A 20001-nucleotide genomic window follows, 5' to 3' on the forward strand; every position below is an offset into this window, starting at 1 on the left:
TGATGTCTATATACATTTTGTAACACAACCCAAAAACAAAAGAAGGTAAAAGGAACAGGTTGTCTAATTGACATTCATTTTAAGGTACATTTTATATAATGTCGGTGTTTTGCTTGCTCTCTTGTAACATTGTATTCAAGTAGCAGAGTGAGCTGCCCATTTAACTATTGCAGAACTTGCAGAAACCACATTTCTGAGATTCTTACGGTTTTAGTGCACCATAAAAAATGAAATTGATGAAAACCTTTCTTTTGAATGACAGCGAGATGCTGCTACGGCACCTAGCATTGGTGATAGAGTACCTTACGTAATCATTAAAGCTGCAAAAGGTGCCAAGGTAATCATCCAACTGTAGTATGTGATTATAATCTCCACATTTTGTGTGCTTGTGTCAAATCATGGTTATATTATGACAAGCAGGCATATGAAAAGTCAGAAGACCCTATATACGTGTTAGAGAACAACATACCTATAGATCCTCAATACTATCTTGAAAATCAAATTAGTAAGGTCAGTATGGCTCGATTTTTTCATTTTAATTAACATGCTCATTCTAACTGTTTTTAACGGAAGTGTTTTATCTCAGCCACTTCTGAGGATTTTTGAGCCAATACTGAAGAATGCAAGTAAAGAGCTTCTTCATGGAGATCACACAAGATCCATCGCAGTTCCGACCCCTTCAAATAGTGGTATTATGAGATTTGCCAAGAAACAACTCACTTGCATTGGATGCAAAACACCACTCAGGTGCTCTATTGTCTTTCTTGTGTCTATATGTTTTACAAGATAAGATTCTGTTTCATTTCTAAAGAGAATCCCTCCTTCCTCTCAACATTCTCCTTGACTTGTGAGTTACTGACATAGGATTTGTACTTCCAACCTTTGCTAGGAGCACTGTCTGATAGTGTACCTTCTCCAAGCTGTATAATTGGTTGTTAAGTTTAAGTTTCTGTTGAAATCGTAATTTATCTTGGAAGAGCCATTGTAGGAGCTATACTTGAATTTCATGCTTTGTCACTGACATGAATAGTAAGTTGGAGTGTTGAGATAAAAGACTACCTTAGAGTTTGGCAGCAGTTAATATGTTTCGAAATGGATATGATGCCATTTTCTATAAAAGCTTGTTGTTGATGGGCCTTTTTTTACCAATATTTATTACACCTACAAATCAATGAACCTACTTTATGAAGTGATCATTTGTCCCAATTTATCTTTTTTTTTATTTCTCGGGCAAAAAAGGTTAAAGGTGAAGTGGACCTAGGAGATCATAGCAGTATGAAGGCTCCCACAAGCTTGCTAACAATTTTGCTTCTCTCTGTCTCTGTTTGTGTATCTCTCTTTGACAAGAAATGATGAGCGGATGTATTGCTTGCTTCTTTCTTGGAAGAAGCTATAGTAAAAGTTGCAGAACAGCTTATTAACTTCTTTGCTCCTTCATCCAGTGGCTCTGATCGAACAATCTGCAAGCACTGCAAAGGAAGAGAGGCCGAACTTTATTGCAGATCCGTGGCTAATGGTATGCTAGGAATTCATCTCATGTCCTTTTGTATATCTCCTTATTAATTTCGTAAGAAGGAGATGATGTGGCGTATCTATTTAGATGATGTCTCTAGGGAAGGACTGAGAGCTATGAACTCCTTGACCGTTGCTTGCTAATTGTTTATAACTGTATTAAATGCAGTGGCTGAACTAGAGAATCTTTTTGGGAAGCTATGGACACAATGCCAAGAATGCCAAGGCTCTCTCCATCAGGATGTCCTATGCACTAGGTTCGAGTTGCTTTCTACTTTTACTGATAGATGTGTGGTTATTGCTAGTTATTGCTCTCGTTGCTTCTCTCCCCTTTCATTCTTCTAAATGATCCTGATTTTGACCAGTCGAGACTGCCCAATTTTTTATCGGAGGAAGAAGGCTCAAAAAGACATGGCTGAAGCTAAAACTCAATTAGATCGGTGGAACTTTTAAATTTCAATGCCTGAAGTCTTCATTGCTGCCGGTCCAACCTGCCATTTTGCCAGGTATCGTAATTCTCTCATCTCTGGTGTGGAAGCAGCATAAAGTTTGGAAATGAACTGAATAACTGAGACTACTATGAAGAGGTAGCACAAGTGCCTTTGAGAAGATGTCGCGATTGTTCATGAGGCTTCCTCAAATCCAAGAACATCTAATATACACGAAAATTGTCTGCCTCGATGAGTTTAAACTTCCAATCGTTTGCTAGATTGAATTCAGGACAAACTTTTGTAGTTTCGAGCTAATTGAGGTGACTGTAAGTGTAGACTTGTATTGATTTAGAGATGTTCATGAGATTTAGATGACTGGGGATAGATTTTCGTGATGTATAATATTGTATTCGGTGTACAGTCATGGCTGGAGGAATGTAATGTTTTGAGTTCCCTTTTCCTAGTACCAATTGAGTGCAACTTCTAATTAAGCGAGTGTTTAATCATAGATTTTGAAAGTGTCTTCAAATATCTGTTCAAGCATAAAATTTTATTAGATTTTGAAAATGTATCTTCAAAATAATTTCAAGTTCCCCAAAATTGGTTGACCAATTTCTGAGAGAATTTTTTCCTCTCACAAAATTTTCATTTTCATTTTTTTCAAATCAAATTTTCTAAGTTTTAATTTCAAAATGTATGATCAAATAGTAAATTCTTGGCCAAGTAGTGCATATGGGTAGGCTTATTTCCTATCATCTTCTAGCATAAATAAATTGACTCATAGTTTATACTATTGTTTTATGTATGTGAGATTGTAAAATGGTAATCAAATATCATACCTGATATGATTATTAATTTAATAAAAAGCTATAAAATATGATACTAATTATGCTTAGTTTTAATACATAAATAACTCTCTTTGTTAATGAGCAACCAAACAACCTATTTTATATATGAGTGAAACTATATACTCTGTCTCGTGTTATGTGACATTTTTTTTTAGTTCATTCCAAAAAAAATGTCACATAATTAGAGGTAATTTAACTTTAAAAATCTCCTTTTACTCTTATTGAAATGATTTACAATCATACAAATATTTAATGATTGTTTTAAAATACAAGTTTTAACTTTTATTTTTTTTAAACACCATGTCAAGTCCAACGGTGTCACATAAAATAGAACGGAAGGGATATTATTTTCTACATGTATTAATTATTGCATCTTTTATTTTATATAAAATAAAATATAGATTCACTATTTCATAATTTATACATATATTAATACATCAATAATTTGTTTCTTATCTATTTAACAAACTATCTAAAAGTGATCGAGTGGTGTAGTTGACTTACTGAATCCTAACTACAGTATATGCCTTTTAAACGTCAGTAAAAAAAATAAAAATCTAGCAATATTCTTCCTTGTTATGTTGTATTTTTCGAAATGTAATTTGATTAATTTTTAAATAAAATATTTAGATATTTAAAAATTATACGAAAAAAATATTATAAAATATTAATTAAAGGTTTTACAGTTCAACTCTAAAAAAAAAAAATATGACAATTAAAAGTGAACGAAAATATTAATATGAAGTCAGAAAGCAGCCACGTGACCACCAATTTATTTAGTTATCAAAGACAAATCAAATGCTGTGAATGAAATGTTTCTTTTATTCTGACGGCAACAGCAAGACGCCTGTCTGCTCAGTATACTAACTATTCCTACTTAAGGGTTCACGGTTTAGTTTGGGTCTGTTATTGGTCAAAATTAAAATTAAATCAACTTAATCGGTTTTAAATTATCAAAACCAAACCAAACCAAATATAATATACATTTATCGGTTTGGTTATTTTCGGTTTTGGTTTGGTTTGGTCCGGTTATTCGGTTATTAACCATACATAAAAATAAAAAAAACAATTAATTCAAAAACTAAAAAAGGTGACAACAATCCATTCAAACAAAAAAATAGTTAGAATGACTGACATTTTGATCATTGAATTTAGTGAATAAAACTTCAAAATTCACTATTTTGACATAGAAGGAAGAGACAATGACATTTTCAGTCCCACAAAGAATTTTCATAGACATTCATATACATGAAATCAATAAGAAAAATGTTCTCACCTTAGACATTTTTTCTTTCACAAGTAAATTATAAATAAATTTTGATGAAACATATATAAAATCTTTAAAATTGTTTGTGAATCTAATATATTATGTATGTATAGTAATAAAATTTATGTATATAACTTGTTGGTTTGGTTCGATTATTTCTTCAAAAGTTTTTTAACAAAATCATAACCAAACCAAATACTATCAGTTCTTAACAATCTAAAACCAAACCAAACCAAAAACCAAATTAAATCGATTCATTTAATTGGTTTAATTTGATTTTTCGATTCGAATAAGTTTTTATCCAAACCATGAACACCTCTATTCCTACCCAATTCATTTTAATAATAATAATAATAATAATAATTATTTCATCCTCTGACCAAAATGCCCTTTTTCCCTTTTCATTTAAATTGGCTGCTACATGGCCATCTCTATTGCATTGATACAAAAGTTACTCCTTCCGTTTCTCAAAGAATGACCTAGTTTAATTTGACACGAAATTTAAGAAAATAAAGAAGACTTTTTGTCACGACCCAAATTCACAAGTCGTGGTGGCACCTATGTTCCCAACCAATAGGTAAGCCAACCCAACATATTTATCAATTATGATTAACTAATGCGGTAAAAAGGTAAACAACGAATAAAATTTCCAACACTAAGTTCTTTATAAATATGAAATACGGAAAGCCAAAATACTACCCAAGAATTGGTGTCATAAGTACAAGAGCCTCTAAATATGATGCAAGTCTGAAACTAAAGGACAAATCCAACCATAAGGGATATTTTGTCTGAATACTAAATAACAGAATAAATAAAAAGTAGAGGGAGGTGTGGGCCACGGAACAACCAAGCAGCTCACCACAACTCAAAGATACTCCAAGCACAAACTCAAAAAGCTCCACGAGATGTGCTTGTACTCGGAATCGAATCTGCACCACAAAGGAGTGCAACAAGTGTAGTATGAGTACGAAACCACGTGTACCCAATATATCTCATAGACCGACAACGAAGAAGTAGTGACGACAGTTCATATAAGGAAAATCTGTTATTTATTTATACAAGTCTATATTATAATTACGAGTCAAGTTTCATCAAATATAGGTAATCAAATAACCAGTACTTTCCAACCATTAATAAAACACATAATCATCAAGAATGAAGGATGTCATGAGATGCAATGCAATATGACACCATGGAATGATATGCCTCAGAATACCAAGTACTCTCTCATCCGTATAAACATAATACTCCTCGGAAAAACATCGAGAGTTCATGACCCATGGGGGACTCGCGAGGTCCATATACCGACACGGACGATCTCCATGTGTCTGTGCAGACTATCTCAACACACTATAATAAAATCAAACAAATTCCGCACGGACGGTCTCCACGTGCCCAAAATAAAATCTTAGTATCTGACCATCCCCAGCACGGACGATCTTCACGTGCCCAACTTATACTCAATCTCATGTCAATGCATGTGCACACTATAATCTCAAATAAAGTGGATGATAATGCATCTCAATCAATCAGGTATCAACATAATACAAAACCACCTCAACCATCACAAGTATACGAGTTCAAATAAGAACACAATCACACAAAATAATCAGTCAATAATATATCAGCTAATGCCCATATGCTTTGGCATTCTCGGATTACAATCCGCATACTATAGTAATAACTTCCCTTTATACACCAGTACTCGTACCATTGCCCGTCACACCATTGGTATGAGACCCCCATCTTTCGCCCTTACCCATTGTCTATTCCATTTTTAATCTTTAATTAGGAAAATGTCCTTCAACGAAGTCTAAAAGTCTTAACATACCTTGAATGCCAAACACGTGTCACGAATCCTCAAGATTTCACCATTTCCTTTCGTAAAACTTCTGAACGTTCCCAATCTATAAAGTTTGCATTATTCATAAGTAAACAAGTACATAAACATTCATACTATTGTACTTCTGTTTTGGATAAATAACCGTAACACATAAAGGAAGATGACAGTACCCAAATAATATTAAAAACTAAATGTATATTAAAGAATTTCCTCACATACTGAAGCTATGGACATCACAGAAACAATGAGTAAAAGTCATGATTTCCATCAAATCGTTGATATAACACTATAATCCTCTCCAATAATTATCCCATAATTCCCTTATTATATACCCTCAAACATTTAGCCGTCATTGTGGCATGATGATCCACTCAACTAACACCTTATTCTTTTAAAATCAATTGCACCCAAATTGTCATTCCAATTCCTTTTCAACAACAACTGAGTAACTAATAATAATGGCATATACCTTTCACAATTAATAATAGATGACGGTGGCCTATACCTATACCACCAACATACAACCTATGGTTCTTAAATTTCAACCAGGCGAGAAAATTTCTACTTTCTTTTCTAAAATAAACCTCACTAATCTATTTTAATTATATGGGTCAGGTGAAAAAAGGGTGTTATTTCTTTTCTAAATTAAAATTATCTCAAATGTATAAAATTGTCTTTTAATCTTGTGGGCTTAAATATGCCACGTAGAAAGTTGAAATTAAAATGTTACCAAAAAAAAGAAAGAGGTCATTCTTTTTGAAACAGATTAAAAAGGAAAAAGAGATCATTCTTTTTAAAACGGAGGGAATATATATGTATGGACAGTACTACCAAATCAATTAAAAACCTCCACGTCTCTTCTTCTTGTAAATAAAATGATAAGTAGGGGTAGTTAACTGCATCAATATTAAATAACTTTTTACTCCTCCGCACTCCACACGTGTCCATTGTTGCCCGAACTCCACCTCCTCTTCTTATTCTCACTCTATACTTCTTGTTCACTATTTTTTTAGGCAAACTATTTTAACACTTTTACGTTATTTTAAGGGATAAGAGTCTGAAAAATATCTCAATTTTAGTCAAATTTGCTGTTGCGATACTAAACTTTCATGAGGATCTATTACCTTCCTAGACTAGTTAATACTGTAGTTTAAACATATTTATTTGCCCACGTGAACATAAAAAATAATATAAAAATTATAAATAGTAAATGTGTCTACGTGGGCACATATATACTTTTAAAATACACTATTAAATAGTTTAAGGGGTAAAAAATACGGTATTAAATAGTTTAGGGAGGTAATAGGTCCTTGTGAAAGTTGAGTATCGCAACAGCAAATCCGACCAAAGTTGGGATATTTTTCAGATCCTTATTTTAAACTAATACTCCATTCATTTTCAATTTATGTTACACTTTTCAAATTTTGAGATTTAAAAAAGTCTTATTATTAACAGTAATTACCAATTTTTGAGACTTATAGTACTTTTGCGTAGTTTACAAATATATAAATTTCATTTCAAAACAATTGAAGATTCCACTTGCAAATTTTCGATTAAACCTAAATTGTTTGACTCTTGAAAAATGAAAAATGTTACATAAATTGAAACAAAGAAAATATTGTTTAAATTTTCTTACTTTGATCATACATATGTTAAAACAACATAGATGAAACAAAAGATTATCCATCGTCACGCCTCTTTGTAATCTAAAATCGAACTATTAGGGAAGAAATTCATCCAAAACTAAGCAAAAGAGAAAGAGGAAGAAGACTATTGGAAGTACCACTAATTCTCAGGAAGAGGAAAAAATCATTCAAAATTAAAATTAGTTGTCCATCAAACTAAATTAAAAAAATAATTTTTTTAAAGATTTTTCCCTGATTGAATACTATTGGAAGTACATCTTGTTAGATAATATATATATATAAAGAATCTTTTGTGATTTCTGTTATTTTTACACCTTATTTGGATGGTTATTATGACCAGTTGTATTGTATTTCATTGTTAGTTTACAAAATGTTTGTTTCGTTTGTTATTTATTTATTTTATTGTTTCATTTAAATTTATTTGATAGATAATAATGAAAAGACTCATTTTATGTAGCGATTAATTTGGTGTGATAATGTCATTATCTTAATATTTTTTTCTTTATTTATTATTTAATAATCATATTTTATCTTCTTTTCTATCTTTTCATACTAACTCTATCCCGTACTCTACTTTCTTTTGTAGGTTTATCATTTAAATTATGGATGAGTGACATTATGTAACAACAGAGAACGATACAATTTATTCAAGCATTGTATTCATTAAAGACAATATAGTTTATACAATGTATTATGAAACAATAGGTAACAAACATCCAAACAAAGTGCTAGTTTAATATCGAATACAATTTTTGAGGTGTATTTTCATTTTCAGCTATGTAATTTTTATTTATTTTTAACGTTTGATATAGTTATTGCTATTGTAGTTTTTGAGATTTGACATTCATAATTTGTTGAACATTTGACAGAGATTCAAAAATATTTATTTTGATTAATTTAGAGGATCAAATCTACTTAAGAGTATATTTAAGATATTTACTTTTGTCACTTTCTTAAAAGTATGTGATTCTTTTATAAAATTAAACAATCAGCAGCAATCAAGTACGTGCATATCTTGGACTCCAAATAGAGAAATTCAATTAGTTTACGTAAATATTATTAATAATTTCTTAATATGTATGATAACGTAATCACTTTTTCTAATACTTAATAAGTATGTGAAAAAATATTATCTCAAAATTATTTATATTTAATCAAATAAAATACTATCGAATCAGATGGAACGAGGGTAGGGTTCAAGGATAGCGATGGCTGAAAGGGTTAAAGAGCGGACGAAAATGAGACAATAAACTTAAAATACTAACTATAAAACTTATTTTCCCTGTACTTCAGAAGTCATTTAATTTTCTTTATTTTATAAGGATCTTGTTTAAATAATATTTTGACTAATCAAACATGAAATATAAAAAATAGTTTCCTCTAAACCTAACACACACCCTGTGTGAGGGTAGGTGAGGTATATTTGTTTTTTTTTTTTTTTTTTTTTGGCATGGCACCAATTTATATATAAACTTTTATAACATGTGATAAGTGTCTGTAACATATTACTCCTGCAAATTGCAATAATGGATCTATAATTTCACACATCTACATGCAAATTAAAGTCAAGTAGAAGACACTATTTTATGTTAGAAAAAAAGAGGTGATTATTGTTAATTAACAAATATTTTTGTCCTTTAGATAGCTCAGTTGGTTTGGAGGGTTGATTCGGGATCGATTCTCTCTCAATGGTTTCTGAGTCGAGACTGTCGCATAAAGCTTGTCTATACGATTTACATCTTCTATGTGATTTGCAAGCTATTTCACAGTGAGAAATTTACCCAGTGTGCATAAAATGCTCACCCAAAAATAAAAATTGTAACGGCTACTAGTATTCCTAGAATACCAACAAAAAAGTGTAAATAATGTTGGATATGATAATAAATAGGACATAATTTCTAATAAAAAGTTGTGAAGGTTGAGAGTTAAGATATAAGATTAGAAAGTAATCGGTAGCTGTTTAGTTTTCCTTATGATCAATATTGTTATCATTACTTACATAATATTTTATTTTTAAATTTTATTATTACTTTTTTTTTCTCCGTTTATCATGATATTACTACTATTTCTCTATTATATTTAGCATAACTATTTCAATACTTTATTTTTCTTTCCAAATGAATTTTATTATTTTTTTCGCTTATTGAAAATAATTTCTTTACTTTCGTTTCATAAAATAAAGGCTTAAGTCATTTGTGGACCCTTAAAGTTGTTTGCATAATTCGTTTAGACACCTCAATTAGGCATTATACCTATTGAACACCTTTACTGTTCAAAACATCTACCTATTAAATACTTTTCGATGACATGGCATCATGAGTGTATTACAGATCTAAGAAAACGCGTGAAGCTAGAAACTTATTTTGGCAGACCAATAAAAAATGGAGATATCAACATTAGAAAAATTATAACTTAAACATATAAAAATAAAATAAAAAATTCCCCTAGCATCATCTTCCCCAATTTGTCTTCCCTACTCAATCCAATATTTTCATCAGGTAAATTCCTTGGCCACCATCCCTTGACACACCACTTTCCCGTCTAATCCTTCATTCTTTCTTTCTTTCTAGCATCATGCCACATTCATCGATATAGTCGTGGTTGTTTTCTTCATTGGAAAAGCATCAATTAAATACTAATAATTCGTCAGAACACAAAAAATCGAAAGAATTTATTGATAAAGATTTTCATTTGAGTTATAGAAGAGAATTTCATCAAAAATAAAAATTAAATTGAATCAAGATAATTTCGGCGAAACTCCTTTTTCCGACAAGACTAATATGAATCTGAAATTATTTTCTTTGAAATCATTAAAGAAGAGGAAGTAGGTGTGTGGTAATCGGCGTGAGAACAATTATCAGAGAATGGGTGATTTCAGTCGAAAGCGATTGTGTGTACTAGCAAAGAAGAAACTGGGGAAGGATGACGTCGGGGTGAGTGGGTGCTTGGGTCTTTGGCAAAGAAGAAAATGGGGAGAAAGGATTTTCCAAATTTTTTGGGGGCTGAAAATAAATTTTTATTTTATTTTATTTTTAATGTATTTTTTAATTATTATTATGGGCCCAAGGCCACATGTCTTTTTCTGATTAGTTATTATGTCATGTCATCGCGAGTGGATGACACACAATTTGTATAATTAGTTGATTGTCAAAAAATGTTCAATAGGTATTTTTTTTTACTAATAAAGGTATTCAATTGAAACAAACGTAAGATAAAGTGTCTAAGTGAAATATGCGAACAACTTTAAGTGGCTACAGATGACTTAAGCCTAAAATAAAATAAGAATAAAGACGTAAGACTACATACATGGTACCTTTTCAAAGTACTCTTTATTTTTGATTTTTTTATTTTCACAAAATAAAAATAAAAATAAAAATTACATATATATTATATTTATTAGATTATACTTTATTGTTGGTTGTTAACAATGTCCCACAAGTCCTCTTGTTTGAGTGATTTAATGAATGCTTTTTTTAATATATCACCTACTTTTTACTAGCAAGTGAAGTAGGGAACACATATTTCAAAATTCCAATTTAATATACAACTTAATATTTTCTCTTTCCTCCATAATTTTTTTAAAAAAATATAGTTTCTATAATAATTTACTAGAATTATGGATATCATAAACCTTGATCACTTTTTTTTGCTTTGCCTTTTTATTTCATAATAATTTCCTTGTTGTAGTTGGGACATTCACACACACCTAACGGTCAAAGTTTTGTACACGTCTGCACTTTTAGATTATGTGGGTGACGATTACTCCTTCCGCATTTTCTATTTTACACGATAATTAAGAAATTTATTTTATATTAAATGAACATTTTTTATTTTATAAGGTGATTAAGAAATATGTTTTATATTAGATGAACATTTTCTATTTTATAAGGTGATTAAGAAATTTGTTCCCTGTTAGATGAACATTTTCTATTTTATACGGTAAGATTAATTATATTTTTTCTCCCTTTGTTCATTTTAATTAGCCTATTGAAAAAAAGAAATTTTTGGATTTTCGAAATGTGCTTAAACTTTCAAACGTCATATAAATTATAGGGTAAAATGGAAAAAAATAATAATTCATATTATTTTGATTCAATAAGTGATCAAGTAATACGAGACAAATATTTCCAGCAAAATGCTCATCTAATATGGAGCGGTGGAAATAAATACTTCATTAATAAGTTCCATTAAGCACATGTATATTCCAATTAAGTAGGGTATATATTTCTCTTCCCTAACATTTACTTTTTCTATTTTTGAGAAATTTATATCATGATTAAATTAGGTTTAGAAAGTAATACTCCTAACTGTCCTTATTCATACACTAATCAATATACTTTTTGGTATAAGTTTTACGACAATTTCATAATTAAGGTATAAAGAGAATAAAACGTACACAATGTTATTCATACTGTATAAAAATAGAGAAATTATTTTCGATAGTATTGAAAACAATTTTAAAAAGAGTGTGAAAATGGAAACAGTAACAATACTGAAATCAAGCATTGCGGAAAGTAGTATACTAGAAAAGAACATTAACAATAATAAACTATTGCGATAATTGAAACACAAAAAAATTATGAAAATAATACTAATATTATTGATTATGGAGTAGGTACATCGATACACCTACTTATTATACCTAAAAAAAGTGAAGAGCAATAAATTATTAACTAACTTTCTGCTTTAATCAATAACATCTAAAATCACGTCCACACTAAAATGAATATGCACAATGTCATGTTTATCATTTTTGAAAAATTCATTATTAGGTATTATAGCTTAAATTTTGATGTAATATCTTTTTAAATTTTGACAAGTAAGCTTATTACAACTTGTCTTTTTTTTTTTTAATTAAAAAAGAGAAGACTATTAAAAGAAAAAACAAATATTCAGAAGCAATTTTGTTTGGATACAGACTTTGCTCGAAAATAATTAAATTTTTGAGGTCTGAAAATAGGCATTATTCCACTTGAATACTTTTCAAACCGACTTTTCAACTTTAAATTCTCTATTTCAACTCTTAGTTAAATAATGAATAAATAAATTATACTCCTAAAACAAATATGAATTTGTAACTAGTATTCATCATTTGCAAGTACTATCTATATAAAAGTCTGACTATATTCCAATTTACACTAAAAAATCTTACATTATGAGTACCACATTCCTTAATAAAGGCGTCCTACTGGGGGGCTCATTATTTAGATTAAACTGAAAAATCAAATTAAATTGAATTGAATTTTAATTTGATTTAGTTTTTGGGTTTGGTCTTTTTGTTTTATAATTTACTTTGTTTGATTTTTTAATTTGGTTTCGGATTTAAAAAAATAAAAATCGAAAAGAGATTATCAAATTACAAATATAACTTTGGTTATGTTTCTAATTCTTGACATAATCGAATAATCAAATCGAAAAGAGAAAAATCAAACCAAATCATATTTATTTTGGTTCGGATTGTGTTACACTTTTTCAAAATCAAGAACCAAAAAATTCAAACTGAATAGTAGAAAACCGAACTGAAAAAACCAAATGCACACCCCTACATCCTACATTGAGGGAAATGCGTTCCTTAACAAATACGTCTCATGTTAAGGTTAAAGTGTTTTTTCTAACGGTAATGTCTTAAACTCCGAATATTTGAGTAAAAATGAATGATACCACTCGACCACAACCCTTATCAATAAATATTATTTTTAACACAATATGAATACTTTCTTTGTCTTGATTTGTTTATCTTAATTACTACTTAAATGCAGTAATATTTTAAAAATATATTTTGAATGTTAATTATTACTCCCCTGACCCTAATTACTTGTCTACTTTTAAATTGACACACCTATTAAGAAAGCAATTATTGACATAGCGAATTTGCCATTTTACCTCTATTAATTATGAAATGAATGGATTAAAAATTTAAGATTTTCAAGAAATTGTACCTTTTTCAAAGTAATTAATTGAGGGTATAATAGGTAAAATTATTTTGTCCTTTCTTGATTTGAAAATGGACAAGTAATTAAGAACAACTATAAATGGAAAAATGGACAAGTAATTAGGGACAGAGGGAGTATTACTTATATCACTACTTCTTACTCCCTCGGTCCCAATTTATATGACACTTTTCATTTTTCGAGAGTCAACAATTTAAGTTTGATCGGAAATTTGCGCCACGAAATCCTCAATTTTTTTGAAATAAAATTTATATATTTATAAACTACGTAAAAAATACTATAAGCCACGATAATTAACTTATAGTAAAAAATAGATTTTCAAATCTCGAAATCCAAAAAATATCTCATAAAATAAAATAAGAGAGTATATATTTTTTAAATATATAAATTTATATTCAAAAAAATTAAAAATCACACCAAACATTAGTTTATGAATGAAAGTGAAATAAAAAAATAAATAATAGTAATAATAATAGAGTTGTCTTCCTCAATAAAAGCACCAAGAAAAATCACTACTATAAAAGCACAGTTCCGTCTGTGTAAATAAGCTGCACTTTTCTACAAATCGGAGCAGCCAGTTGGCGCTCGGAGCATCACCGTAGCTCCGCCGTACGCCTCACCGTAGCTCCGCCACTTTCCGCCTTCTACACGGCGGCGACAGGATTTCCGGCGAAATTACAGAAAGTTGCAGTTACTCCATTAAAAGTGGAATCACTTTAAGCAAAAATATAGGATCTACGGATCAGTATAAAGGTAAGTGCTTTTCCTTTTTCTTCCATAAAGCTAAAAATCTCCAGTTTTTTTTTTTTTTTTTTTTAAAAAATTGTTGATTTTTCTTGCTTACTTAATTAATCTCCTTTTGGGAAATCGTGAAATTAATAACTCCATGTTCAAGGCATTTTTCGTTTTTTTAAGAGTGAAAGTTTAAGGCACGAAATGAAATTTATATATTTGTAAACTAGATAAAAAGTATTATACGTCATAATAATTGATAATTCAAAATACTTAATAGATCTAATTAAAAAATTTACGATAAAAAATAAACTTGTTTGAATATTGAAATTCGAAAAGTACCATATAAAATAGAACGGATGGAGTATTTGAAATTCATTGTGATATTTGGACTATTATATTGGGATTTGAGATTTGAGATTTGTGCTATTGATTCCTCTTAGCCTTCTGAAAAATTCATTTTTTTCTGAAATTTTAGTAGCTTAATTGATGAATTTCTCTTTTACGTAATTTGATTTGATTGGTTAACTATTTAAATTTTCAAACTTATAGTGTTTGATTTCCTATTAGTAATATCGTCTTTATTTTCCCTCCCAAAAAAAAAGATCTGCTTTTCTATGTTACTCTTTTTAAATTATTTCTTTTTACAAAATAAATTATAATTAAATTTGCTGATCCGGCAAAAGACAATAATTATATAATTATTTCGTTTTGTACGTAAGAGTTGTCTATTTCAACTTTTAACTAGGCAACCAAATACCCAAGAAAGTCTCATATATCATTTTCTTTGAAACATAAAATTACTTTATCACAAAAAAAAAAAAAAAACCTTGTTTGGAATGAAGGGTAAAAAAGTGGTCCTAGTGAATTGTTCAACGTCGATGGGTATAGGATCTTTATTTAAAAAAAATAGCGCAATTTGGAGAATTTGATGTTCGTGCAATTATATTTCTAAAGAGTTCGTGCAACAAAAGTGAATAGTTAATGAGTTGGTAGGTGAATGAACCACTAGATCGATCTCATTCAAATTTTAGTGGAAACAAAAATACGACTAGTTGATTTATTTCCATTTGCTTAGGATATTGGTGGGTTGAGATCGAAGTTATTTGATACGTATTCTATTGAGAAATATATATATCTAATGAAATAATTGAGGTATGCCACTTAATTTCATAAGTGAAGTTAAGGGCTAGTAAAATGTAATACGGATTTTATTTATGTGAAGATAGAAAGAATGTTTTCGAAGATATCGTAATAAAATATTATAATAGCAATGGAGAGTGGTCCATAACATTAATAGAAATCGTTGCTTTATAATTAATGATTATGGGTACAAAATTTATACATTACACACAATAGTAACGTAATGATGATAGAATCCAAGGGATCTTTTAATGTCATTCTTTATAGAAAAAAAAGTTGTTGGCATCACGTGACATCTGTGTCAACTCACGTGGCATCCTCTGCACCAAGTTTTTTGTTTCTTTTCCATTTTTAAAGTACTCCCTCCGTCAACGATAGTTGTCTACTATACTAAAAATAGTTATCTAACAATACTTGTTTAATTTAGAATATCAAGTGATAATTTACCTTTTGTTGTCTATTTTAACCCTTGTTATTAAATATTATTTATCATTTAACACATTTTTCAAAGCATTAAATTTAATAAAATCAAAGGATAATATAGTAATATTACCCCTGTTATTTAGTATTATTTTTTAATGAGTGTGTCAAGTCAATAGCGGACAACTATTGTTGTAAAAAAGGAGAGGGGGAGTATCTTTGTTGATTTATGATGATGAACATTGTTACTTAAAAAATACATAGTTACTCTAGATATTTCATTAAGCTCATCACAAAAAAAAAACAAAAAGTAAAAAAAAAATAGATTAATCACAATTTCTTACAGCTGTTCTGCAACTTTATATGATCTCTGACAATTTTATGTTAATTTATATTTCGTTTGTTTTGTTTTTATATTACATTTTTTCTGATAATTGGATTCTGCCAATTTATTAGTGTACTTCATAAAGGAGAACCCCTTTAATTGAAACATTACTTTATAACAAATTATTAATAAAAATATTGTTGTTATGGACTGCTATGGGTTAAATATTAAGTTTTCTTCTCAACTTTCTTATTTGCTATGTTGCTCGGACTCTCTCAAAAATGATGTGTGGATCCTTTATAAATTTGCTACTTTTGAGGATCCGACATGCACATGTTGGATACTTTTAAGAGTCCGAGTTGCTTAACTAATATGCATTCAGAGCTATACTAGTATGAAGTATAGTCAACTATAGCGTAAATTTGATGCGATTCTAAAATGCTTTGTGACATATGCTCATAGAATGAATAATAAACATACATTTGTGTAAGAAAAGAACTCATGCTAGTTACTTATTTTAACAATTATGTAACATAGCCGTAGTCGTACTCAAGTATCCTTGCATGGGAATCCACTTTTGAGATGGAGAGAATCCCGGGATGTTTATGCTCTTTTCAGGGTTAATCTGAGTTTTTTTTTCTTTTTAAATTTGTGCAGAGCCATGGATAACAGTGTGCAAGAGAGGCTACTTGATTCACAAATAGAAAAAGTTGATGAAAACTTAAAAGAGAGGATCTACGACGAGACTAAGAAGATATGGAGAGTTGCATTACCCGGAATACTGTCAAGAGTAGCTTCATTTGGAAGTATAGTGGTCACACAATCATTCATCGGACACATTAGTGAATTAGATCTCGCTGCTTATGCACTTGTACAAACTCTCACTGTGCGATTCGTCAATGGTATACTGGTAAGTTTGCTCCTGTTATCTTTGTTAACATGTACCATGTTCGTCATATCTCACGTGCTTGTTCACGTTATTGGTTGAAGAAGTAAGGCACTACATTGTATGAATGCAAACATAACAATATAATGTAGAGAAAGAGTAAGAGAAGTGTATGTGATGATTACGTAAACAATGTAAGGATTATCCGATGTGTTGAGACATAATATAATAATGTATGCTCTGTCTAACAGTTTCGTTTTTTAGATGAGATAGTCACATAATTGATGATGATATTAGAGCCAGGAGAAGTCCTAGTTTTGAATATTCTCACGGCCACCCAAAAAGCAAAAGAACATTTTTCATGTATTTGGCCCAAGAAAAATATTAGGTCTATACATGACGGGGGTGTGTTGAGGCATGATATATAATTAGGTGTGCTCTATCTAATGGCTTAAGTTTTTAGACGATATGATCACACAATTCGAGAATTTGGAGTCAATAGAGAATTCGAGACTTGTCATGTGCTAGTTTATTTAGTTAGTTTTTCCATTTGCTTGACTTTTGTGTTTATTTTGGTAGATTGGAATGTCAAGCGCCACTGAAACTCTTTGTGGGCAATCATACGGAGCAGGACAGTATCATATGATGGGAATCTACTTGCAAAGATCATGGATTGTTGGTTTGATTACATTGACCGTATTGCTTCCGTTTTTCATCTTAGCCACTCCAATCTTTAAGCTACTCGGTGAGAATGGATCAATCGCGGAAGCTGCTGGATACGTTTCCTACTGGTTCATTCCCTTCATCTACAACTTTGTATTTAGCTTGACGATCCAGATGTACCTTCAAGCACAACAGAAGAACATGATTATAGCATGGCTATCTGTAATACAATTTGTGATCCACATTCCGTTGTCTTGGCTACTGGTTATCCAGCTAAATTATGGAGTTCCTGGTGCCATGATAGCGTTGAGCATATCCTCGTGGTTCGTAGTAGTCGGGGAGTTTGTATACATCTTAGGAGGTTGGTGCCCTAACACATGGAATGGATTCTCCTTAGCAGCACTGAAAGATGTACTACCCGTCATGAAGCTCTCAATATCCTCTGGTGTCATGGTTTGGTAAAATCCTTTTCCTTAACATTTTCTTCTCAACCATGATTTAATCATTAGTCTCGTCGAATTTGAACCCCACGAAACACATTTTATAATCTGAATTAGCTTCATATCCGAGGGGTTAATCGATTCTTGTTTTTGGTTGTTTTCACAGCTTAGAGCTATGGTACAATGCTGTTCTAGTCCTGCTGGCAGGATATATGAAGAATGCAGAGGTTGCTATATCTGCCTTCTCTATTTGGTGAGTGCTTGCTTGCTTTTTTCTTTACGTCATTTTGTTTTCCGTACAATGAACATACTGATCGGTATAAGTAATTTTGCAGCCTCAATATCAATGGATGGGAGTTTATGATAAGTCTCGGCTTCCTTGGAGCTGCTTGGTACCGACTCTTTCCCTATGAATCATCGACATCTCATTCCATCTAGTGTTGTATCCATTCCCAACTTAAGACTTTTTTTTCCTTCGTTGTTTCCTTGACAGTGTCCGGATTGCAAATGAACTCGGGAAGGGAGATGCTAAGGCTGCAAAATTCTCCATTAAAGTCTTAGTGAGCACTTCTCTTATTATCGGACTGTTCTTCTGGGCTGTGTGCTTGATCTTTGGCAGAAATCTCGGATACTTATTCAGTGATGAGAAGGCGGTCGCTGACAGCGTGGCTGACCTTTCTACTTTACTTGCTTTCTCGATTTTGCTCAATAGCATTTACCCTGTACTCTCAGGTAAGTGACAAGTTGAAGATTTTACTAAACATGTTCAAAATGTTAATAGATAATGTACAATAGTCGAGGTGCCCACAAGCTGACCCGAACACATTAAGTTTATTCTATGATCTTTTATTGTGTTTCATAGTTTTTCTTGACACTTGGGAGAATTTTGTGATCAGGTGTGGCTGTAGGAGCTGGTTTACAAAGCACAGTTGCAATTATAAATTTGTGTTGCTTCTATTTGATTGGAGTACCAATTGGAGCTTTGCTTGGATATGTGGCTCATCTTCAAGTGAAGGTAAAAATTTCACTTAAATAAAATATTCTCATAGACTTCCCTATTGCACTTTAAAAGCTATATTGTTCGGACTCTCCAAAAATCTAGCCACACCTGTCTCGGATCCTTAAAGAATGGGTTACTTTTGGAGGATCTGACATGCACCTGTCTTACGATTCGTTTATGTTCTTGATCCGTCCATTTGCCACCTCTGATACCTTCCTTTTGTTATCAGGGTATATGGATTGGAATGATATGTGGAGTTGTTACTCAATCTGCTGCATTATGCTACATGACATGGAAAACAGATTGGGATGGAGAGGTAATATTAGAACTAATCAAAATTTTAAATACTATATGCTAAAAAATTTGGTGTATAATTAACTTATAAACATCATAATAATATGTATTATGAATGTTTAAAATTTATTTTGCAGGTATCAAAGGCCAAACAAAGACTTAATCGATGGTACTTGAAATCTTCTGAAGAGTCTAATCAAAATGATCAAGCTTAAGGATTTGTTGTCACCAATTTTTTCCACTTTTTTCTTGCTATTCTTTCTTTTTTTTGGTCATATATTTGGCTAAATTAGCTTACAATTTGAGCTTTGAATTTAATTTTAGTGGTATTTTTGGATTATGAGCTCTAAATTTCACCTCTAGTAGATGATGTTGTGATCCTTCAAATTATTGTTGTGGAGTTTATAAATTATACTCCCTTTGGTTGAATTCTGTAGGCCAATGGTCTATCAAAAACAATCATTTGTAGGGTTAAAGTTTGCATACATCTTTTTTAGATTATATTTGTAGACGTACAATAGATGTGTTGTTATTGGTTGAATTTCTAAGCTATTTTTTTTTTGAAATTGAGTTAGGCTAGATATTTTTATTTTCTATTGT

The 20001-nt window shown here is 30.7% G+C and overlaps 3 protein-coding genes across 5 annotated transcripts in view; 2 read left to right on the forward strand and 1 right to left on the reverse strand.

Annotated features, from left to right (window-relative positions):
• The window catches only part of LOC125864721 (DNA polymerase delta catalytic subunit), a 30211-nt gene extending 27770 nt beyond the window's left edge, over positions 1 to 2441 (forward strand). The window contains exons 25-31 of one of the 2 annotated variants that reach the window (XR_007446264.1): positions 263 to 337; positions 421 to 510; positions 587 to 747; positions 1443 to 1516; positions 1682 to 1769; positions 1878 to 2018; positions 2104 to 2441. Coding sequence is in view for 1 of the 2 variants with exons in the window: in XM_049544775.1 (XP_049400732.1) it covers positions 263 to 337; positions 421 to 510; positions 587 to 747; positions 1443 to 1516; positions 1682 to 1769; positions 1878 to 1965 (576 nt within the window). In the remaining variant the exon portion in view is untranslated. Of the gene's footprint in view, positions 1 to 262; positions 338 to 420; positions 511 to 586; positions 748 to 1442; positions 1517 to 1681; positions 1770 to 1877 lie in introns of both variants that reach the window. The other variant, XM_049544775.1, reaches the window with a different exon arrangement.
• Positions 1 to 20001, reverse strand: part of LOC125864731 (calmodulin-7) — a 139204-nt gene that overhangs the window by 76793 nt on the left and 42410 nt on the right. The window lies entirely within an intron of this gene.
• Positions 13981 to 19739, forward strand: LOC125864722 (protein DETOXIFICATION 24-like). Of its 2 annotated transcripts, none has more exons than XM_049544776.1 (9): positions 13981 to 14251; positions 16776 to 17028; positions 17584 to 18125; positions 18274 to 18360; positions 18443 to 18499; positions 18601 to 18839; positions 19004 to 19122; positions 19337 to 19423; positions 19539 to 19739. In XM_049544776.1, the coding sequence occupies exons 2-9, from the start codon at positions 16780 to 16782 to the stop codon at positions 19614 to 19616; spliced, it is 1458 nt and encodes a 485-aa protein (XP_049400733.1). In that variant the 5' UTR covers positions 13981 to 14251; positions 16776 to 16779; the 3' UTR covers positions 19617 to 19739. The 2 variants fall into 2 exon arrangements, with proteins under 2 accessions (XP_049400733.1, XP_049400734.1); XM_049544777.1 differs by having other exon boundaries at positions 14010 to 14255; positions 16778 to 17028.

Source organism: Solanum stenotomum, chromosome 5 (genome assembly GCF_019186545.1).
Source record: "Solanum stenotomum isolate F172 chromosome 5, ASM1918654v1, whole genome shotgun sequence".
NCBI classification, from domain to species: Eukaryota; Viridiplantae; Streptophyta; class Magnoliopsida; order Solanales; family Solanaceae; genus Solanum; species Solanum stenotomum.